This window comes from Salvelinus fontinalis, chromosome 30 (assembly GCF_029448725.1).
Source record: "Salvelinus fontinalis isolate EN_2023a chromosome 30, ASM2944872v1, whole genome shotgun sequence".
NCBI lineage: Eukaryota > Metazoa > Chordata > Actinopteri > Salmoniformes > Salmonidae > Salvelinus > Salvelinus fontinalis.
In genome coordinates this window covers 35151458-35175621 of record NC_074694.1, presented here as the reverse complement: position 1 = coordinate 35175621, position 24164 = coordinate 35151458, and the positions used below count along the sequence as shown (strand labels likewise).

The 24164-nt window shown below is 47.4% G+C and overlaps 1 protein-coding gene across 1 annotated transcript in view; it reads right to left on the bottom strand.

Moving 5' to 3' along the window:
* The window catches only part of LOC129829113 (protocadherin-15-like), a 227364-nt gene that overhangs the window by 146196 nt on the left and 57004 nt on the right, over positions 1-24164 (bottom strand). The window contains exon 6 of the mRNA XM_055890656.1: positions 35-195. Within this exon, the coding sequence (XP_055746631.1) occupies positions 35-195 (161 nt within the window). The remainder of the gene's footprint in view (positions 1-34; positions 196-24164) is intronic.

Here is a 24164-nt window from a genome sequence, read left to right as displayed (position 1 = left end):
ATGAATAGTCATCATAGCGTGTTTGAATGCTTACATCTCGGTCGAGGGCCCTGCCGGTGCTGTTCAGGTAGAGCCTCTGTCTGACCGGGTCCAGTATTACCCAATGGTTGTAGTTGTCTCGGAGGGAGAGAGAGATGGTTCTGCCTGGGTCTTCCGCTCGGCCTTGGATTTGCATATTCTCAACCAAAAGCGTTCCTTATGAGACAAAAGAAAAGTGGTTGATTTGAAATGCAGCCAGGAGTTGATTGACAGAGCTGTGATAAATATACCTGCTGAGAGCAGGTTTTCCCTAGGCAGCATTCCCTTGTGTTGTTAATCTCACTCTTCTCGAGTGCTCTTTTACGAGCTATTGTTACGATCTTTCAGAAAAGCAGGAGTAGAGAGCAGTGTGCCCAGGAAAACAAAGCCTCACACTCATAGAACTTATTTTCTGACAATGAAAACATCTTCTTATAGAAAAACCTCAACAACTGCTTGACTGAAATGTTTTCAAATCAAAGGAGACCATTTGAATGATACAAAACGTCTGAAAATATGTCTTAAACTATTGGTTTATAAAAACCAGGGAGGTGGCCAAGCTAAAATTACATTTGAGCTCTTCCCCACCTTGTCTGAAACATGCTGCTTTCCCACACTCACTTTGCTGCTGCAGTCCAGATAAGGACTAAGTGCCTGTCTGGTACCAAGCTTTGATGAAGCCCAAGCCTGAAGGTACTGCAGTCCATGTACATTCATTCTAATTCAGATAAGCACTGGCCAGTTCAGCCCTGATAATTACACAGTACCTGGGTACATTAACATTTTTACATTTGAGCCATTTAGCAAACACTCTTATCCAGAGCGTGTTACAGGAGAAATTAGGGTTAAGTGCCTCAAGGGCACCAGCAAATTTTTAACCTAGTCGGCTCGGTGGATTCAAACTAGCGACCTTCCGGTTACTGGCCCAACGCTCTTAACCACAAGGCTACACACACACACACACACACACACACACACACACACACACACACACACACACACACACACACACACACCACACCTTTTCTGACATCAACTGTTGTGCAGTTGGAAAGGCAATCAAACTTCAAACCCATGTCTAGCCTACATCCAGTATGCAGCTAGGCCCGAGGGAAGTCAGGAGAAGGGCAGACAGGCCCACGTGTCTCTTTCTCCTTTGCTAGCCAGGTCATGGCTGGTCCAGCCTGCTGTGATGCGTCTCACACTAACGCTGGAGACAGCTGGAGCCCACTCACTGATACAGAACCAGTCAAAAGTTTGGACACACCTACTGATTCATGAGTTTTTTCTTTATTTTTTACTATTTTCTACATTGTAGAATAATAGTGAAGACATCAAAACTATGAAATGGAATCATGTAGTAAGCAAAAAAGTGTTAAACAAATCAAAATATATTTTATATTGAGATACTTCAAAGTAGCCACCCTTTGCCTTGATGACAGCTTTGCACACTCTTGGCATTTTCTCAACCAGCTTCATGAGTAATGATTTTCCAACAGTCTTAAAGGAGTTCCCACATATGCTAAGCACTTGTTGGCTGCTTCCAACTCATCCCAAATCATTTCAATTGGGTTGAGGTTGGGTGATTGTGGAGGCCAGGTCATCTGATGCAGAACTCCATCACTCTCCTTCTGGGTCTTGGTGTTTCGGGTCATTGTCCTGTTGAAAAACAAATGATAGTCCCACTAAGCGCAAACCAGATGGGATGGCGTATCGCTGTAGAATGCTGTGGTAGCCATGCTGGTTAAGTGTGCTTTGAATTCTAAATAAATTACTGACAGTGTCACCAGCAAAGCACCCCCACACCTCCTCCTCCATGCTTCACGGTGGGAACCACACATGCAGAGATCATCCATTCACCTACTCTGCATCTCACAAAGACACGGCGGTTGGAACCAAAAATTGCAAATTTGGACTAACCAGATCAAAGAACAGATTTCACAGGTCTAATGTCCAATGTGCTTCAAGTCTTTTTATTGGTGTCCTTTAGTAGTGGTTTCTTTGCGGTCACAATTTGCAGACTTGTTTACGTGCTGCTGTGCGTTTTGTTGCCAACCTTACTTTGCTACCTGACAACTTTATGGTTTTTACTTTTTAATTACCGTTTATATTTTTTGCTTTTCCCCTCACTCAACTTTTTTTCATTAAACTTTTTCACTCCGGACATTTTATCTGGACATGGTTCGTCAGGACTTCCAACAGCCGAAGCTAAGTAGTAACATTAACATGATGCCTTCTAATTGCAGTCGCTGTACTCATAATATACAGAAGAACGATCGCCTTACGTTGAGGATAGATGTGCTGCAAGCCCAGCTTCAGACGCAATTGTTAGGCAAGGGTAATTTCAGTGTAGGAAAGGATGAAACAACGTCTGTGCCACCAGTAATTACAGATAGTAACGTTAGTATAAATCCCCTCGCACGGTCCCCGCAGCCGGACAACTTTCTCATGGCTTCTAGAGGGAAATGCTGTAGGAATGCTCAACCGGTGTCACTCATTCAGCTGACAGAAACTTTCAACCGGTTCTCCCCATTAAGCAATGAGTCGGGGTCAGAGGCCGAGCCTTCTCTGGTCTCTACTCCTCCCGTTACATGGTCTGAGACGCCGAAGCTTCCCACCATTAGCTCTGACAAATTGAAAACCCTAGTCATTGGCGACTCCATTACACGCAGTATTAGACTTAAAACGAATCATCTATCGATCGTACACTGTTTACCAGGAGGCAGGGCTACCGACGTTAAGGCTAATCTGAAGATGGTGCTGGCTAAAGCTAAAACTGGCGAGTGTAGAGAGTATAGAGATATTGTTATCCACGTCGGCACCAACGATGTTAGGATGAAACAGTCAGAGGTCACCAAGCGCAACATAGCTTCAGCGTGTAAATCAGCTAGAAAGATGTGTCGGCATTGAGTAATTGTCTCTGGCCGCCTCCCAGTTAGGGGGAGTGATGAGCTCTACAGCAGAGTCTCACAACTCAATCGCTGGTTGAAAACTGTTTTCTGCCCCTCCCAAAAGATATAATTTGTAGATAATTGGCCCTCTTTCTGGGACTCACCCACAAACAGGACCAAGCCTGTCCTGCTGAGGAGTGACGGACTCCATCCTAGCTGGAGGGGTGCTCTCATCTTATCTACCAACATAGACAGGGCTCTAACTCCTCTAGCTCCACAATGAAATAGGGTGCAGGCCAGGCAGGCTGTTAGCCAGCCTGCCAGCTTAGTGGAGTCTGCCACTAGCACAGTCAGTGTAGTCAGCTCAGCTATCCCCATTGAGACCGTGTCTGTGCCTCGACCTAGGTTGGGCAAAACTAAACATGGCGGTGTTCGCCTTAGCAATCTCACTAGAATAAAGTCCTCCTCAATTCCTGCCATTATTGAAAGAGATCGTGATACCTCACATCTCAAAATAGGGCTACTTAATGTTAAATCCCTCACTTCAAAGGCAGTTATAGTCAATGAACTAATCACTGATCATAATCTTGATGTGATTGGCCTGACTGAAACATGGCTTAAGCCTGATGAATTTACTGTGTTAAATGAGGCCTCACCTCCTGATTACACTAGTGACCACATCCCCCGTGCATTCCACAAAGGCGGAGGTGTTGCTAACATCTACGATAGCAAATTTAAATTTACAAAATAAAACAATGTTTTCGTTTTTTGAGCTTCTAGTCATGAAATCAATGCAGCCTACTCAATCACTTTTTATAGATACTGTTTACTGGCCTCCTGGGCCATATACAGCGTTCCTCACTGAGTTCCCTGAATTCGTATCGGACCTTGTAGTCATAGCAGATAATATTCAAATTTTTGGTGACTTTAATATTCACATGGAAAAGTCCACAGACCCACTCCAAAAGGCTTTCGGAGCCATCATCGACTCAGTGGGTTTTGTCCAACATGTCTCTGGACCTACTCACTGCCACAGTCATACTCTGGACCTAGTTTTGTCCCATGGAATAAATGTTGTGGATCTTAATGTTTTTCCTCATAATCCTGGACTATCGGACCACCATTTTTTATGTTTGCAATCGCAACAAATAATCTGCTGAGACCCCAACAAAGTCTTGCTATAAATTCTCAGACAACCCAAAGATTCCTTGATGCCCTTCCAGACTCCCTCTGCCTACCCAAGGACATTAGTGGACAAAATCAGTTAACCACATAACTGAGGAACTCAATTTAACCTTGCGCAATACCCTAGATGCAGTTGCACCCCTAAAAACGAAAAACATTTGTCATAAGAAACTAGCTCCCTAGTATACAGAAAATACCCGAGCTCTGAAGCAAGCTTCCAGAAAATTGGAACGGAAATGGCACCACACCAAACTGGAAATCTTCCGACTAGCTTGGAAAGACAGTACCGTGCAGTATCGAAGAGCCCTCACTGCTGCTCGATCATCCTATTTTTCCAACTTAATTGAGAAAAATAAGAACAATCCGAAATTTAAAGAGAGGATGGCTTTCACTTCAGGCTTTCACTTCAGCAGTAATTGTAACAGCAGTCTAGCTCTTCCTCCTCCTCGGACGAGGAGAGGAGAGAAGGATCGGAGGACCAATGTGAGGCGTGGTAATTTTCCATGAATTTAATTAACACAAAGACAAGATACTGACAAACTAATACAAAACAACAAATGACCGTGAAGCTACAAACGAAAGTGCAATACACAAGCTACTTGTCATGCCCTGGCCTTAGTATTCTTTGTTTTCTTTATTATTTTAGTTAGGTCAGGGTGTGACATGGGGAATGTTTGTGTTTTTGTTGGTTTTGGGTGTTTCTATGGTAAAGGGGTTGTTGGGTGTAGTAGATGGGTTTGTGTTGAGTACATGTGTCTAGCGTTGTCTATGTATGTTTAGTTGTCTAGGAGAGTCTATGGTTACCTGAATGAGTTCCCAATTAGAGACAGCTGATTTCGGTTGTCTCTGATTGGGAGCCTTATTTAGGGTAGCCATAGGCTTTCATTCGATGTGAGTAGTTGTCTATGTCAGAACGTTTGTAGCCTGTGTATGTGCACGACGTTTATTAGCTTCACGATCGTTTGTTGTTTTGTTAGTTTGTATTAAGTGTTTCGTGTTTATTCTTCGTCGTCTTTAAAATAAAAGAAGATGGCTTATTTTCCAAATGCTGCGTTTTGGTCCGTCAATCCTCCACACGATCGTGACACTACTAACGTTAGACATAGACACTATACAAAATAACAAACAAACTAACCATCACAGTCCTGTGTGGCACAAACACTGACACAGGAAACAATCACCGACCAAATCCCAACACAAAACAAGCCACCTATATATGATTCTCAATCAGGGACAACGATTGACAGCTGCCTCTGATTGAGAACCATATTAGGCTGGACACTGAAACAGACAAACTAGACACACAACATAGAATTCCCACCCAGCTCACGTCCTGACCAACACTAAACAAGCAAAACATACAAGAACTATGGTCAGGACGTGACAGTACCCCCCTCCTGAGGTGCGGACTCCGGACGCACCCCTAAAACTCAAGGGGAGGGTCTGGGTGGGACTCTGTCCGCGGTGGCGGCTCCGGCGGTGGACGAGGCCACCACTCCACCATTGTCTTTGTCCCCCTCCTTAGCGTCCTTTGAGTGGCAACCCTCGCCCCCGACCTTGGCCAAGGAATCCTCACCAAGGTCCCCACTAAATTTAGGAGACAGCTCAGGACAGAGAGGTAGCTCAGGACAGAGAGGTAGCTCAGGACAGAGAGGTAGCTCAGGACAGAGAGGTAGCTCAGGACAGAGAGGTAGCTCAGGACAGAGAGGTAGCTCCGGACTGAAAGGCAGCTCCGGACTGAAAGGCAGCTCCGGACTGAGGGGCAGCTCCGGGCTGAGGGGCAGCTCCGGGCTGAGGGGCAGCTCCGGGCTGAGGGGCAGCTCCGGGCTGAGGGGCAGCTCATGACTGGAAGGCAGCTCATGACTGGAAGGCGGCTCATGACTGGAGGGCGGCTCATGACTGGAGGGCGGCTCATGACTGGAGGGCGGCTCATGACTGGAGGGCGGCTCATGACTGGAGGGCGGCTCATGACTGGAGGGCGGCTCATGACTGGAGGGCGGCTCATGACTGGAGGGCGGCTCATGACTGGAAGGCGGCTCCTGACTGGCTGGCGGCTCTGGCGGCTCCTGACTGGCTGGCGGCTCTGGCGGCTCCTGACTGGCTGGCGGCTCTGGCGGCTCCTGACTGGCTGGCGGCTCTGGCGGCTCCTGACTGGCTGGCGGCTCTGGCGGCTCCTGACTGGCTGGCGGCTCTGGCGGCTCCTGACTGGCTGGCGGCTCTGGCGGCTCCTGACTGGCTGGCGGCTCTGGCGGCTCCTGACTGGCTGGCGGCTCTGGCGGCTCCTGACTGGCTGGCGGCTCCTGACTGGCTGGCGGCTTTGGCGGCTCCTGACTGGCTGGCGGCTCCTGACTGGCTGGCGGCTCCTGACTGGCTGGCGGCTCCTGACTGGCTGGCGGCTCCTGACTGGCTGGCGGCTCTGGCGGCTCCTGACTGGCTGGCGGCTCTAGCGGCTCCCGACTGACGGGCAGCTCGGGACAGACGGGCGGCTCGGGACAGACGGGCGGCTCGGGACAGACGGGCGGCTCCAGACAGACGGGCGGCTCCAGACAGACGGGCGGCTCCAGACAGACGGGCGGCTCTGACGGCTCAGGACAGACGGGCGGCTCTGACGGCTCGGGACAGACGGGCGGCTCTGACGGCTCGGGACAGACGGGCGGCTCAGACGGCGCTGGGCAGACGGATGGCTCAGACGGCGCTGGGCAGACGGATGGCTCAGACGGCGCTGGGCAGACGGATGGCTCAGACGGCACTGGGCAGACAGACAGCTCAGACGGCGCTGGGCAGACGAGCAGTGCAGGCGGCGTTGGGCAGACGAGCAGTGCAGGCGGCGTTGGGAAGACGGCCGACTCTGACCTACTGAGAAGCACAGTAGGCCTGGTGCGTGGTGCCGGAACTGGTGGTACCGGACTGAGGGCACGCACCTCAGGGCGAGTGCGGGGAGAAGGAACAGTGCGTACAGGGCTCTGGAGACGCACAGGAGGCTTGGTGCGTGGTGCCGGAACTGGAGGTACTGGGCTGGAGACACGCACCACATGGAGAGTGCGTGGAGGAGGAACAGGGCTCTGGAGATGCACTGGAAGCCTGGTGCGTGGTGTAGGCACTGGTGGTACTGGGCTGGGGCGGGAAGATGGCGCCGGATATACCGGACCGTGCAGGCGTACTGGCTCCCTTGAGCACCGAGCCTGCCCAACCTTACCTGGTTGAATGCTCCCCGTACCCCGTCCAGTGCGGGGAGGTGGAATAACCCGCACTGGGCTGTGTTGGCGAACCGGGGACACCATACGTAAGGTTGGTGCCATGTACACCGGCCCGAGGAGACGTACTGGAGGCCAGATATGTTGAGCCGGCTTCATGGCACTTGGCTCAATGCTCAATCTAGCCCGGCCAGTGCGGGGAGGTGGAATAACACGCACCGGGCTATGCACACGTACAGGAGACACCGTGCGCTCTTCCGCATAACACGGTGTCTGCCCGTACTCCCGCTCTCCACGGTAAGCATGGGAAGTGGGCGCAGGTCTCCTACCTGCCTTCGCCACACTACCCTTTAGCCCCCCCCCCCCCCAAGATATTTTTGGGGTTTCTTCACGGGCTTCCAGCCACGCTTCCGTGCTGCCTCCTCATACCACCGCTCCTGGACTTTAGCTGCCTCCATCTCCTCCCGAGAGCGGCGATTCTCTCCAACCTTAGCCCAGGGTCCTTTACCCTCCAAAATTTCCTCCCATGTCCAGGAGTCCTGTGTAGTTGGTCGCTGCTGCTGCTGTCGCTGCCCGTAGCCACGTTGCTTGGTCCGAGTTGGGTGGGTGATTCTTTAACGTTCGTCATATTCCTCCTCCTCGGATGAGGAGGATCGGACCAACACGCAGCGAGGTGTGAAGACATAATGAGTTTATTACAGACAGACGAAGACGGTAAAACTCTTAAACAAACTACAAAACAACAAACGACGTAGACAGACCTGAACTTGAGAACTTAATCATTAGAGAGCAAATTACGGACTCCTCTTTAAATCTGCATATTCCTCCAAAGCTCAGTTGTCCTGAGTCTGCACAACTCTGCCAGGACCTAGGATCAAGGGAGACACTCAAGTGTTTTAGTACTATATCTCTTGACACAATGATAAAAATAATCATGGCCTCTAAACCTTCAAGCTGCATACTGGACCCTATTCCAACTAAACTACTGAAAGAGCTGCTTCCTGTGCTTGGCCCTCCTATGTTGAACATAATAAACGTCTCTCTATCCACCGGATGTGTACCAAACTCACTAAAAGTGGCAGTAATAAAGCCTCCCTTGAAAAAGCCAAACCTTGACCCAGAAAATATTTAAAAAACTAAATCGACCTAAATAGAGTCTTCCATTCCTCTCAAATTTTTTAGAAAAGCTGTTGCGCAGCAACTCACTGACTTCCTATAGACAAACAATGTATACGAAATGCTTCAGTCTGGTTTTAGACTCCATCATAGCACTGAGACTGCACTTGTGAAGGTGGTAAATGAGGCTCTGCCTCTGTCCTCGTGCTCCTAGACCTTAGTGCTGCTTTTGATACCATCGATCACCACATTTTTTTTGGAGAGATTGGAAACCCCAAATTGGTCTACACGGACAAGTTCTGACCTGGTTTAGATCTTATCTGTCGGAAAGATATCAGTTTGTCTCTGTGAATGGTTTGTCCTCTGACAAATCAACTGTAAATGTCGGTGTTCCTCAAGGTTCCGTTTTAGGACCACTATTGTTTTCACTATATATTTTACCTCTTGGGGATGTCATTCGAAAAAATAATGTTAACTTTCACTGCTATGCGGACGATACACAGCTGTACATTTCGATGAAACATGGTGAAGCCCCAAAATTGCCTTCGCTAGAAGCCTGTGTTTAAGACATAAGGAAGTGGATGGCTGCAAACGTTCTACTTTTAAACTCGGACAAAACAGAGATGCTTGATCTAGGTCCCAAGAAACAAAGAGATCTTCTGTTGAATCTGACAATTAATCTTGATGGTTGTACAGTCGTCTCAAATAAAACTGTGAAGGACCTCGGCGTTACTCTGGACCCTGATCTTTCTTTTGACAAACATATCAAGACTGTTTCAAGGACAGCTCTTTTACATCTACGTAACATTGCAAAAATCAGAAACTTTCTGTCCAAAAATGATGCAGAAAAATGTATCCATGCTTTTGTCACTTCTAGGTTAGACTACTGCAATGCTCTACTTTCCGGCTACCCGGATAAATACGGCTGCTAGAATCCTGACTAGAACCAAAATATTTGATCATATTACTCCAGTGCTAGCCTCCCTACACTGGCTTCCTGTTAAGGCAAGGGCTGATTTCAAGGTTTTACTGCTAACCTACAAATCATTACATGGGGTTGCTCCTACCTATCTTTCCGATTTGGTCCTGCTGTACATACTTACACGTATGCTACGGTCACAAGACGCAGGCCTCCTAATTGTCCCTAGAATTTCTAAGCAAACAGCTGGAGGCAGGGCTTTCTCCTATAGAGCTCCATTTTTATGGAATGGTCTGCCTACCCATGTGAGAGATGCAGACTCGGTCTCAACCTTTAAGTCTTTATTGAAGACTCATCTCTTCAGTAGGACATATGATTGAGTGTAGTCTGGCCCAGGAGTGTGAAGGTGAACGAAAAGGCTCTGGAACAACGAACCGCCCTTGCTGTCTCTGCCTGGCCGGTTCCCCTCTCTCCACTGGGATTCTCAGCCTCAGCCCCTCCTGTCTCAGCCTCCAGTATTTATGCTGCAGTAGTTTGTGTCGGGGGGCTAGGGTTAGTCTGTTATATCTGGAGTATTTCTCCTGTCTTATCCGGTGTCCTGTGTGAATTTAAGTATGCTCTCTCCAATTCTCTCTTTCTCTCTTTCTCTCGAAGGACACTGAGCCCTAAGACCATGCCTCAGGACAACCTGGCATGATGACTCCTTGCTGTCCCCAGTCCACCTGGCCGTGCTGCTGCTCCAGTTTCAACTGTTCTGCCTGCGGCTATGGAACCCTGACCTGTTCTCCAGACGTGCTACCTGTCCCAGACCAGCTGTTTTCAACTCTCTAGAGACAGCAGGAGCGGTAGAGATACTCTCAATGATCGGCTATGAAAAGCCAACTGACATTTACCTCTGAGGTGCACCTCTGAGGTGCTGACTTGTTGCACCCTCGACAACTACTGTGATTATTATTATTTGACCATGCTGGTCATTTATGAACATTTGAACATCTTGGCCATATTCTGTTATAATCTCCACCCGGCACAGCCAGAAGAGGACTGGCCACCCCTCATAGCTTGGCTCCTCACTAGGTTTCTTCCTAGGTTTTGGCCTATCTAGGGAGTTTTTCCTAGCCACCGTGCTTCTACACCTGCATTGCTTGCTGTTTGGGGTTGTAGGCTGGGTTTCTGTACAGCACTTTGATATATCGGCTGATGTAAGAAGGGCTATATAAATACATTTGATTTGATTTAGCAGCAATTCGACCATGAAGGCCTGATTCACGCGGTCTCCTCTGTACAGTTGATGTTGAGATGTGTCTGTTACTTGAACTCTGAAGCATTTATTTGGGCTGCAATTTCCGAGGCTGTTAACTCTAATGAACGTATCCCCTGCAGCAGAGGTAACTCTGGGTATTCCATTCCTTTGGCGGTCCTCATGAGAACCAGTTTCATCACAGCGCTTGATGGTTTTTGTTACTGCACATGAAGAAACTTTTTCCGGATTGACTGACCTTCATGTCTTAAAGTAATGATGGACTGTCGTTTCTCTTTGTTTATTTGAGCTGTTCTTGCCATAATATGGACTTGGTCTTTTATCAAATAGGGCTATCTTCTGTATACCACCCCTACCTTGTCACAACACAACTGATTGGTTCAAACCAAAGGAAATTAAGAAGGAAATTAATTCTACAAAGCACACCTGTTAATTTAAATTCATTCCAGGTGACAACCTCATGAAGCTGGTTGAGTGAATGCCAAGAGTGTGCAAAGCTGTCATCGAGGCAAAGGGTGGCTACTTTGAAGAATCAAATGTTTTTTAAACAAAGAATTTGTTTAACACTTTTTTGGTTACTACATGATTCCATATGTGTTATTTCATAGTTTGTCTTCACTATTATTCTACAATAGAGAAAATAGTCAAAATAAAGAAAAACCCTTGAATGAGTAGGTGTGTCCAAACTTTGGACTGGTACTGTTCTTACAATGACACTCCAACACACAAACAGAAACACACATACGACATACGCTCACAACACAAAACACACACACGCATATTGACCCCAAACACACATGTTCACACTCTTCACATACGGTGCTGCTACTGCTTATTATGTAATCTGATTGCCTATACACTTTTACCCCTACCTACATGTACATATTACCTCAACTACAAAGTACTCCTGCACATTAACTCAGTACTGGTACTCCTTGTACACTGAACAAAAATATAAAAACGCAACATGTACAGTGTTGGTCCCATGTTTCATGAGCTGAAATAAAAGATCCCAGAAATGTTCCATACACACAAAAAGCATATTTCTCACAAATGTTGTTTACATCGCTGTTAGTGAGCATTTCTCCTTTGCCAAGAGAATCCATCCACCAGACAGGTGTGGCACATCAAGAAGCTGATTAAACTGCACAATCATTACATATGTGCACCTTGTGCTGGGGACAAGAAAAGGCCACTCTAAAATGTGCCGTTTTGTCACACAACACAATGCCAAAGATGTCTAAAGATTTGAGGGTGTGTGGAATTGTCATGCTGACTGCATGAATGTCCATCATAGCTGTTGCCAGAGTATTTCTTGCTAATTTATCTACCATAAGCCACCCCCAACGTCGTTTTAGAGGATTTGGCAGTACGTCCAACTGGCCTCACAATCGCAGACCACGTGTATGGTGTCTTGCGGGCGAGCGATTTGGTGAAGTTAATGTTGTGAACAGAGTGCCCCATGGTGGCAGTGGGGTTAGGCATAAGCTATGCACAACGAACACAATTGCATTTTATCAATGGCAATGTGAATGCATATCTGTAATACCAGTCATGTGAAACCCATAGATTAAGGCCTAATTAATTGATTTACTCATATTAAATGTAACTCAGCAAAATCAAAAGAAATTGTTGTGTTTATATTTTTGTTCAGTATACATAGCTTTGTTATTGTTATTTATTCTGTTACTATTTTCATTCTCACATTTTCTTACCTTTTAACTCTGCATTGTTGGGAAAGGGCTTGTAATTAAGCATTTCATAGTAAAGTCTAAATCTGTTGTATTCGCCGCATTTGACAAATACATTTTGACTTGAGTAGTTAACCTCAGGCTGGCTCCAGCCTCAAGCAGCGCTGGCTGAGTGACCTGGAGTAGTTAACCTCAGGCTGGCTCCAGCCTCTAGCAGCGATGGCTGAGTGACCTGGAGGAGTTAACCTCAGGCTGGCTCCAGCCTCTAGCAGCGATGGCTGAGTGACCTGGAGTAGTTAACCTCAGGCTGGCTCCAGCCTCTAGCAGCGCTGGCTGAGTGACCTGGAGTAGTTAACCTCAGGCTGGCTCCAGCCTCTAGCAGCGCTGGCTGAGTGACTTGGAGGAGTTAACCTCAGGCTGGCTCCAGCCTCTTAGCAGCGCTGGCTGAGTGACCTGGAGTAGTTAACCTCAGGCTGGCTCCAGCCTCTAGCAGCGCTGGCTGAGTGACCTGGAGTAGTTAACCTCAGGCTGGCTCCAGCCTCTAGCAGCGCTGGCTGAGTGACCTGGAGTAGTTAACCTCAGGCTGGCTCCAGCCTCTAGCAGCGCTGGCTGAGTGACCTGGAGGAGTTAACCTCAGGCTGGCTCCAGCCTCTAGCAGCGCTGGCTGAGTGACCTGGAGTAGTTAACCTCAGGCTGGCTCCAGACTCTAGCAGCGCTGGCTGAGTGACCTGGAGTAGTTAACCTCAGGCTGGCTCCAGCCTCTTAGCAGCGCTGGCTGAGTGACCTGGAGTAGTTAACCTCAGGCTGGCTCCAGACTCTAGCAGCGCTGGCTGAGTGACCTGGAGTAGTTAACCTCAGGCTGGCTCCAGCCTCTTAGCAGCGCTGGCTGAGTGACCTGGAGTAGTTAACCTCAGGCTGGCTCCAGCCTCTAGCAGCGCTGGCTGAGTGACCTGGAGTAGTTAACCTCAGGCTGGCTCCAGCCTCTAGCAGCGCTGGCTGAGTGACCTGGAGTAGTTAACCTCAGGCTGGCTCCAGCCTCTAGCAGCGCTGGCTGAGTGACCTGGAGTAGTTAACCTCAGGCTGGCTCCAGCCTCTTAGCAGCGCTGGCTGAGTGACCTGGAGTAGTTAACCTCAGGCTGGCTCCAGACTCTAGCAGCGCTGGCTGAGTGACCTGGAGTAGTTAACCTCAGGCTGGCTCCAGCCTCTTAGCAGCGCTGGCTGAGTGACCTGGAGTAGTTAACCTCAGGCTGGCTCCAGCCTCTAGCAGCGCTGGCTGAGTGACCTGGAGTAGTTAACCTCAGGCTGGCTCCAGCCTCTAGCAGCGCTGGCTGAGTGACCTGGAGTAGTTAACCTCAGGCTGGCTCCAGCCACTAGCAGCGCTGGCTGAGTGACCTGGAGTAGCTCTGCTTAGCTAGCAGACCTTTGCAAGAAAGACAGATGAAATGTACAGATGAACACGACTCTCCTTGACTGTTTGACTGTTTAGTACACAGTAAAAACAGCTGTGACCTACATTAAGTGTCATAGAGTCAGAAGTTTTCCTATCAATCCACAGCAGGCTATAAGGACTGATAAATAACCTGCCATTTTTACACTGAGGCGCAGTTTAATGCAAGCACATATTTGAGGATTACCGTTGCTGTATGTTGACAGAATACGGGAATGTGAAAGCCACAACTTGTGCTTGAAGCAGTTTACTATCGTGTTTGAAGCATGTTTCTGACAGCAGACTAGAATGCTTGGCTATGTAGAATTTGAATGAGCACGAGTGTGTGTATGGTGTATGATCAAGATTGGATTTACATTAGTGTGCATGCTACCAAAACCCTGTCACCTTGAGTAATTCTTTCATTTACATTTTCCATGGCTCTTTTTTAATTTTTACTATAGTTGGTTCCTACCTAAATTCCTTAATACAATTGTTATGTTGCCTGATTGGAAAAGCAGGGTCCCTGTAGACAGAGATCCTCAAAGATCTGCATGTTCAATCAACAGATGACTACACACACACACACACACACACACACGGCCTTAGGTTTGGAACCGTCTCTTAAAGTTGAACTCGCCACCCCTTTGCTTTTGTTTTGGCGTGATGTGCTGTATATTGCCGTTCGAGGCAACTAGGTCCCAATGTACTTCTCCACCTATACAATAGTAACTGTTTACCAGAGAAGACTCTGGGAAGTGGGAACAACGCATGTAACTAAGCCAATATCTGCAGGGAAAACGAAAGAGAATTACAAGCGGAGCTGAAAAGGTTAATAGGTTTAGTTTTTACATTTACTAGAGGAAGAGAAGCGTAAGGAAGTCGCACAAGTACACTTCCCACATTTCGATGAGACACCGGGGTGAGACTTGGTTCACAGGCTGCATCATTTCTCTAATGTGCTAAGGGACTCTTCTTCCTTGTGATGGTGTTAATTTAAATGTTGGATGACAGACAATGTATTTCACGTGTTCATTTGCTGGACAGAAAAAGCAGAAATATCTGCAATTCCCAACTGCGATTCGCGTGTCAGACAGACACACAGATGGACAAAATGTCAATCTCCACCGGAATCCTCGTCAGTTCAAGTCGTCAACTTGAAAGATATCAAAAAATCAGAAGTGTCAGGCTTCCCGGAAGTTCAGCTATCGGTGCTGGAACATTTCCATTCGTTACACATTTGTTCTACCATCTACACATTATTCATGTCTTCCTTATCACTCTCTAATCGTACCTTCCTTCCCTGCTCTACTCCTGCTATGTTTGTGCACAGCAGCCAGATGGTTGTTATTCTACACTGATGGTTAAAGAACACATTAGTGGCTGATGCTGACGGTGTTTGAGTTACAGTACAGGTACAGACTGCACTCCACTCCCTGTTCTCCGGCAGCTGTGGGCTGACATTTGACTAGCAGTGAGCGGAGTCGTGCAGGTCCCTCAGCAGCTGGCAAATGGGATGGCATCTTGGCAGCCTGACATGGTCCTGCAAGCTGGCAGAGCACCTGTGACTGGTGACGTAGATGGGGTGGGGGGGGGGGGGGGGGGGGGGGCTGGGCTTGGCTCTCTGTCTGATCATACTGGGCTCCGGCCTTCAGGACACAGGGAGAAGGTTGCTGCTGGGTCAGGCTGGCTGTTTACACATTAACACAATGTTCCCATTCACCCCATGCAGAGAAAGCATATACAGTAGGACAGGCAGCAGAGAGACTGATGGAAAATGGACCAACATGCTGATGTTGGTCCATTTTCTCTTCTGGAATTGCCCAGACAGTGTAGAGTACCCTCATTGGCAGGGATATTTTGTTAGTAGGCATACTGCTATTGGGCATATTGTTGGGGGATGTAAGTAACTGCACATCACCCAATGTCAATCTCAAGCTTTTTATATGGAATAACTGAGACCCCAAAATCCTGACGGTTATTGAATAAATTCCTTACATTTGAGTTATAGAGTGCCTGTCTAAGGTACATTATTTATTTTTGATAAATACCAGAGACCAAGGCATGGAATGTAAGCATTTACATTCGCCTATCATTGTCAGTGGGGTTTTAGTCACACACAGTATAGAAGGCCTTGCAGTTTGAGAGAAAAGCCTATAGGAGTGATCAACTAGTTTGTCATAACTGTCACGATCAAGTACTAGACGTCTGATCTGCTCGGCTCCTCTCTCTATAGATGGGTTGACTGACAGCGTCACGAAAACGATGTGCCCGCCTCCATGGGGCAGAAGTCAGCCTGTTGGCGTGATTCTGGTTGGCCAGATTGCTGGCAAGAATGACAAGAAACTGCCATGTGGGGAATCGCAAGTGGCTCGTTTCAGCTTGTTTTATCATGTTGATACCATGTCTTGTACAGCTTACAAGTTGTCAACAATCTAAGCCAACCTCATCTGTTTTGCACCGTTGTTGCTAAACAACCAACCCGTCTACAGCTCCATAAAAAAAGCCCCTACAGCATACAGTCTTTCAATTTCACTCTCACTTGGCAAACCTGATCCAATGACCTGCAATCTATTTTCCTTCTGTGAGGGTTCTCCCACTTCCCCCAATCACAGATGTTGTTTTGCCTCTTGACGCACATCGCCATTTGTTGTGATACCATCAAGGCGAAGACAAACATGCACGCTGTTCGCGTCTACATACACTGTGGTGATGAACAGGACTCAAAAGAAGAACATGGTACAGCAGATTCCCAGTCTATTGCACGTGCCAAAAGCAAAATACACACAAAAACATTGTTTTAGTGTGTAAATGTATTTTATGTTGAGTATGAAGTCTGAGGATCATTGATGAGATATCAACAGTGTTAAACATATGCTTAATACCGTATGACAATTATAAATCAAGGTTATACTTTATACAGGTAAGTGTTTCATTTAAAAGAGGGAGAACTTTTGCTTCACATATTTTCCCTTCAATTGAATCCAAAGAAATATATGTTTTTGGCCATTGCCAATGATAATGAATCGTCTCTTTCGCCCTGACATTACTTGACAAGTCAGCAACTCTGACTCGGAGGAGTCCGAAGATTAAAATGACATGAGTAAAATCAAATGGGCGTAGCAGGGGTGGGGGTGGGGGGGGGGGGGGTAGATTTCCTGCAGGGTGTACTGGTAGATTAAATATTCTCTTCACAAAACATTAGGCAGGGGAGCGAGTCGACGTGACCAATGGTGACCGACACAGTACAGCCTTGTGCATCGTCTTCATCTCCTAGGCTCCATCTGCTTCTAGAAATAATGGTGCTTTGTGGCATGTGGGACCAGACACGCTAGAGTACATGTATGAGGTAATGATCCAAGTGTGTCCGGGGGCAGTGTCCGTTTGTGATCTTTTCTGCCATCACCATGAAGCCTAAAGACATTTTTCACTTTCAAAACCCCTAACCTGAGGACATGGTCCCCATAAACTGGCCTAAATATTTGACCCTCTGCTGCTACTGCTAGTACTACAGTCCTTAAAAGGACCTGGCCACTACCATTCCACGAGCCTGGGACTATTTTGGTCTAAGAGAAGAGACATTTAATCAAGAAACATAGTCCAAGGCTCTAGCTATAGGTCTCATAGAACTGTGAGCACAATGCCGATCTGTCGGTCTACCACTCCAGAATGAAATAGAGCAGTGGCTGGCAGAGAGTCTAATGCAAAACCACCACACAGTCTGAGAAGAAAGGGGATACAGGCAGCGACAACACAGGTTCTCAATCACTGAATGATAGCACTTCTCGTAAACAGTACAGACCTGGGTAAAGTTGCTTATCCTCCCTGAGTGGCAGGTGATAGGGATAAAAGGGTTTTAGGGTAATGTTTCATGTTATATATTACTGTAAAGATATGTATTGCTCGAATCTGACTGGAACGGCATAACTGGTATTGCATAACCAACTTTAAAATATTTCCAATATTTTACAGTTGCCACAATATAGGGATAATAAAATACGAGTGGAGTTAAGAGGTGAGGAATTAACCAGGAGATGGGAAAGAAGGAAGTGTAAAAAATATAAAAATTTGAGGTGAGAAAAGAGTGGCCCGTTCAGTAGCTAACCAGGACTGGTTGTCCTCCATTCCATCTCCTCCTTCCCCATTTCAATAGTCCAGTCCTGGTCATCTTTTCTGCCTGATACCTATCCCTTAGCATGGTGTACTGTATGTAATCGCATGGAGTTTTAAAAATGGCATTGAGATCTGGTACCAGGCTACCTATCCCCTGCCTCCTTTGACTCTGTCCCTCTCAGAAGCTCCCCTTCACACTCAGTACTGTCCTATTAGATCAATAACCGCTGTCCTTCCTCGTGATGTCACAATTGATTCCTATCCCTCTCGTTACCTGACCCCGCCCCCTTCTCGTCACCTTTGTCTCCTGTGCTATTGTGTGGACACTCAAGAAGGGGACCTTGAAATTGGCCCCAGGGTTGCTGATCCGTTAACCTCCTCTCTCCTGCCTCATAGGCCTCAGTGTGTGTGTGTGTGTGTGTGTGTGTGTGTGTGTGTGTGTGTGTGTGTGTGTGTGTGTGTGTGTGTGTGTGTGTGTGTGTGTGTGTGTGTGTGTGTGTGTGTGTGTGTGTGTGTGTGTGTGTGTGTGTGTGTGTGTGTGTGTGTGTGAGAGAGAGGGAGGGAGGGAATGCTTCACTACTGTGTGACCCTCGGGTGCACCTCCATCACACTCACTGGCCCTACACCTCAGATTCCATCATCCACAACTGACACTCGCCACTGTGCCTTGACATTAAAAAGACCATAGGAGAGCAAAACTCATCTAGCAATGAACCCCATGTCACAGTGTCTATTGTTTTAGCCCAGTTGAATTTGCAGAGAAATACAGAGCAATTCTCAAAGTCTGCTAAGGTTATATCTTCAAATGACACTTACTTTAGGTTTATATGCCTTGGCAATCACACATAAAATTGTCCCTTTATAATAAAAAGTTGTCAGGGCTATAACTTTATTCATTTCCTATTAAATGACTTTCCAGCTGTCGGAACGGAGTGAAGTACACCTGAAAAAACTCATGAATTTGCTGAGACAAGCCAAAGTTTTAAGGAAATGGGTTCACAAATTTACAGCTGACCTGATTTGCTTTCATTTTAGAGCGAAATCTTTATGGTGTCTGCAGAGAGGTCTATTCTCCAAATTCATCTCACAGAACAGTGATTTTGGCGACACTCCCTCTCTGTCTCTAGCTGGAAAATGATGATTGAATTCAACTTCGGGGAGAATGACAATATTGTTATGTTAATCTGTGTGATACACAGTACTTGGTTTGTGGTCTGTCACTGTTTTTCCAAAGCTTAGACGTGTTTCTTTATGCCTGTACAAGGAAGCAAACTCTCTGAAATTCAAAAGGGGGGGTCCATGAAATCAATGTTATTGAATAAATAAATTGACTGTGGATCAGTGAACAACTACAAACATACTATATGAGAAATATTATCGACAGCAATTGCTTATCGACAGCAATTGCTTCGGATAAGTATAGCGCATGGGTTAAACTACATAACATCTGATTTCTTATGCTGAGGCATGGTTCATCCATTAAGTGAGGAGTTAAAGGCGCTTTCACGCAGTATGGGGTGAAAATCACAGGTAAATTACTGTTTCACGAGGAACAAATTCCCTTAAATCCTCTGACCTTGGCAAATATACAGTTGAACTAAAGAGCTTTTCAATGCAAACACATTCTGACTCCTGCACAAAACCTCTCTCCCAAAAATAATTATGCTTGATTAAATGCATACTTTACAATGGAAAGAAAGTCATGCTCTACGAATACAAATTAGCACTGGCTTTGATACTGCAAGTCAAATTGGAAAATGATTGTTGTCCATCAATAATGTGAAACCAGATGGAAAACTACTTAGGATGGTAGCGGACTATATTGCCACTCCTGTTATCTTTAATCTGTGCCTGGAGAAAAGTGTTTGTCCTCAGACCTGGAGGGAAAATAAAGTAATTCCGCTACCCAAGAATGGTAAAGCGCCCTTTACTGGTTCAAATAGCCAATCAATCAGCTTGCTGCCAGCAATTAGCAAACTTTTGGATTTTTGTTGTTGTTGATACAGTGCTGTTTCTCTGTGAACAAATTAACAAATGTACTTTCAGTATGCTTATAGAGAAGGGCATTCAACATGTACTGCACTGACACAAATGACTGATGATTGGCTGAAATACATTCATAATAAGAGGATTGTGGGAGTTGTATGGTTATACTTAACGCAGAATTAAATATTATTGACCATAATCTGTTATTGGATAAACTTATGGCTTTACATCCTCTACCATATCATGGGTTGAGAGCAATCTATCCAACAGAACACAGAGGGTTTTCTTTCATGGAAGCTTCTCCAATGTAAAACATTAGTGTGGTGTTCCGCAAGGCAGCTGTCTCGGTCATTTACTGTTCTCTATTTTTACCAATGATCTACCACGAGCCTTCAACAAATCCTGTATGTCTATGTACGCTGATGATTCAACATTATATCCATCAGCAACCACAGCAAGTGAAATCACTGCAACCCTAAACAAAGAGTTGCAGTCAGTTTTAGAATGGGTGGCTAGTAATGAACTAGCTGTCTGTGATAACGAGATACTCAGCATTTTTAAAACAACAGTCAACCAAACAAGTCCTGCAGGCTCTAGTTCGATCTAATCTTGACTATTGCCCGGTGCTGCAAAGAAGGGCCTAGAAAAGCTGCATCTGGCCCAGAACAGAGCAGCACATCTTGCCCGTCAATGCACACAGAGGACTAATGTCAACAGTATGCATGTCAGTCTCTCTTGGCTCAAAGTAGAACAAAGATTGACTGCATCAATTCTTGTTTTTGTGAGAATGTGCTGAACATTCCAAATTGTCTGTATAATCAACTTACATATAGCTCTGACAGGAAACATACAGTATTATATAGAGCCATGATTGAATTGAACTCCCTTCTATCTCATCTAGACAAGGGGTGGCAGGTAGCCTAGTGGTTCGAGCGGTAGTAGTGGTTTCTTTGCAGCAATTCGACCATGAAGGCCGGTTTCATGCAGTCACCTCTGAACAGTTTATGTTGAGATGCGTCTGTTACTTGAACTATATGAAGCCTTTATTTGGGCACCTGTTAATTGAAATGCATTCCAGGTGATGAAGCTGGTTGAGAGAATGCCAAGAGTATGCAAAGCAGTCATCGAGGCAAAGGGTGGCTATTTAAAGAATCTCAAATATAAAATATAGTTTTATTTGTTTAACACTTTTTTGTTCACTACATGATTCCACATGTGTTATTTCATAGTTATGTGTTCACTGTCACGCCCTGGCCTTAGTATTCTTTGTTTTCTTAATTATTTTAGTTAGGTCAGGGTGTGACATGGGTTATTTATGTGGGTTTTGTAGTGTTTAGGGTGGTTGTAAGGTTTAGGGGGTTTATTTAGAGTAGTTGGGTTTATGTTTAGTGTAGTTGTCTAGGTGTGTCTATGGTTGAGTGTAGGTGTTTAGGAAAGTCTATGGTTGCCTGAATTGGGTCTCAATTAGAGACAGCTGGATATTGTTGTCTCTGATTGGGAGACATATTTAAGGTAACCATAGGCTTTAGCTGTTTGTGGGGAATTGTCTATGTTGAACGTTTGTAGCCTGTGTGTGTGCACTACGTTTATAGCTTTACGGTCGTTTGTTGTTTTGTTCGTTTGCAAGTGTTTTGTTTCGTTTTGCCTTCTTCATAAATAAAAGAAGATGGCTTATTTTCCACATGCCGCGTTTTGGTCCGTCTCACTCCCACACGATCGTGAAAGAATTCCCCACCAACATCGGATCCAGCAGCATGTGCAACAACAACGGGACCCACCTACACAGGACTATTGGAATTGGGAGGAAATTCTGGACCGTGAAATACCAGGAGAATATAACCGCCCCAAAGCTGAGCTGGAGGCAGCGAAAGCAGAGAGGCGGAGATATGAGGAGGCAGCAAGGAGACGTGGCTGGAAGCCTGAAAAGCCCGTGAGTACTACCCAAAAAATTCTTGGGGGGGGCTAAGAGGTAGTGGGCCAAGGGCAGGTAGGAGACCTGCGCCCACTTCCCAGGCTAACCGTGGAAAGCGGGAGTACGGGCAGACGCCGTGTTACGCAGTAGAGCGCACGGTGTCTCCTGTACGGGTGCATAGCCCAGTGCGGGTTATTCCACCTCCCTGCACTGGTAGGGCTAGATTGGGCATTGAGCCAAATGTCATGGCTTACATGGCACCAGCCTTACGCATGGTGTCCCCGGTTCGCCTACATAGCCCGGTGCGGGTTATTCCACCTCCCCGCACTGGTCGGGCGACGGGGAGCATTCAACCAGGTAAGGTTGGGCAGGCTCGGTGCTCAAGGGAGCCAGTACGCCTGCACGGTCCGGTATTTCCGGCGCCACCTCCCCGCCCCAGTCTAGTACCAACAGTGCCTACACCACGCACCAGGTTTCCAGTGCGTTTTCAGAGCCCTGTTCCTCCTCCACGCACTCTCCCTATGGTGCGTGTCTCCAGCCCAGTGCCTCCAGTTCCGGCACCACGCACTAAGCCACCTGTGCGTCTCCTGAGTCCTTTACACACTGTTATTTCTCCCCGCACTCGTCTTGAGGTGCGTGCCCTCAGCCCGGTACCACCAGTTCTGGTACCATGCACCAGTCCTATAGTGCGCCTTGAGAACTCAGTGTGCCCTGTTGTTGTTCCCCGCACTAGCCTGAAGGTGCGTGTCCTTAGCCCGGTACCTCCAGTTCCGGCACCACGCACCAGGCCTACAGTGCGTCTCAGCCGGCCAGAGTCTGCCGTCTGCCAAGCGCCGCATGAACTGCCCGTCTGCCATGAGCCTACAGAGCCTTCCGCCAGACAGGAGCAGCCGAAGCCTTCCGCCAGACAGGATCAGTCTGAGCCATCCGTCTCCTCAGAGCCGTCTGAGCCATCCGTCTCCTCAGCGCCGTCTGAGACATCCGTTTCCCCAGCTCCGTCTGAGCCATCCGTCTCCCCAGCGCCGTCTGAGCCATCCGTCTCCCCAGCGCCGTCTGAGCCATCCGTCTCCCCAGCGCCGTCTGAGCCATCCGTCTCCCCAGCGCCGTCTGAGCCATCCGTCTCCCCAGCGCCGTCTGAGCCATCCGTCTGCCCAGCGCCGTCTGAGCCATCCGTCTGCCCAGCGCCGTCTGAGCCATCCGTCTGTCCCGAGCCATTAGAGGCGCCCGTCTGTCCCGAGCCGTCAGAGCCGATAGTCAGTCAGGAGCCGCTAGAGCCATTCGTCAGTCAGGATCTGCCAGAGCCGCCAACCAGACAGGATCTGCCAGAGCCGCCAACCAGACAGGATCTGCCAGAGCCGCCAACCAGACAGGATCTGCCAGAGCCGCCAACCAGACAGGATCTGCCAGAGCCGCCAACCAGACAGGATCTGCCAGAGCCGCCAACCAGACAGGATCTGCCAGAGCCGCCAACCAGACAGGATCTGCCAGAGCCGCCAACCAGACAGGATCTGCCAGAGCCGTCAGCGAGCCATGAGCGTCCAGAGCCGTCAGCCAGCCATGAGCGTCCAGAGCCGTCAGCCAGCCATGAGCGTCCAGAGCCGTCAGCCAGCCATGAGCGTCCAGAGCCGTCAGCCAGCCATGAGCTACCCCTCAGCCCAGAGCTGCCATTAATCCTGAACTGCCCCTCAGTCCAGAGCTGTCTCTCTGTCCGGAGCTGCCCTTCAGTCCGGAGTTGCCCCTCTATCCTGAGCTATCTCTCTATCCTGACCTACCTATCTGTCCTGAGCTATCCCACTGTCCTGAGCTATCCCTCTGTCCTGAGCTACTTCTCTGTCCTGAGCTACCTCGTCCCGGAGCTGTCCTTTATCTTGGTGTTGCCCCTTAACCTAAGTGGGTGTAATATGAGGGTGGTCATTCTGAGGGAGAGACGTAAGCTGGGATTGACTATGGTGGGGTGGGGACCTCGCCCAGAGCCTGAGCCACCACCGTGGTCAGATGCCCACCCTGACCCTCCCCTAGACTTTGTGCTGGTGCGCCCGGAGTTCGCACCTTAAGGGGGGGGGGGGGGTTTTGTCACGCCCTGGCCTTAGTATTCTTTGTTTTCTTAATTATTTTAATGTTAATTAATTAAGTGTTTTGTTTCGTTTTGCCTTCTTCATAAATAAAAGAAGATGGCTTATTTTCCACATGCTGCGTTTTGGTCCGTCTCACTCCCACACGATCGTGAAAGTTCACAATGTAGAAAATAGTTTAAAAAAATAAAATAAAACTTGAATGAGTAGGTGTTCTAAAACCTTTAACAGGTATTGTGTGTATATATATATATATATATATATATTTATTTAACAGGTATTGTGTGTATATATATATATATATATATAAACACTCAGCAATAAAAGAAACTTCCCGATTTCAGGACCCTGTAACAATCCAAATAACGTCACAGATCTTCATT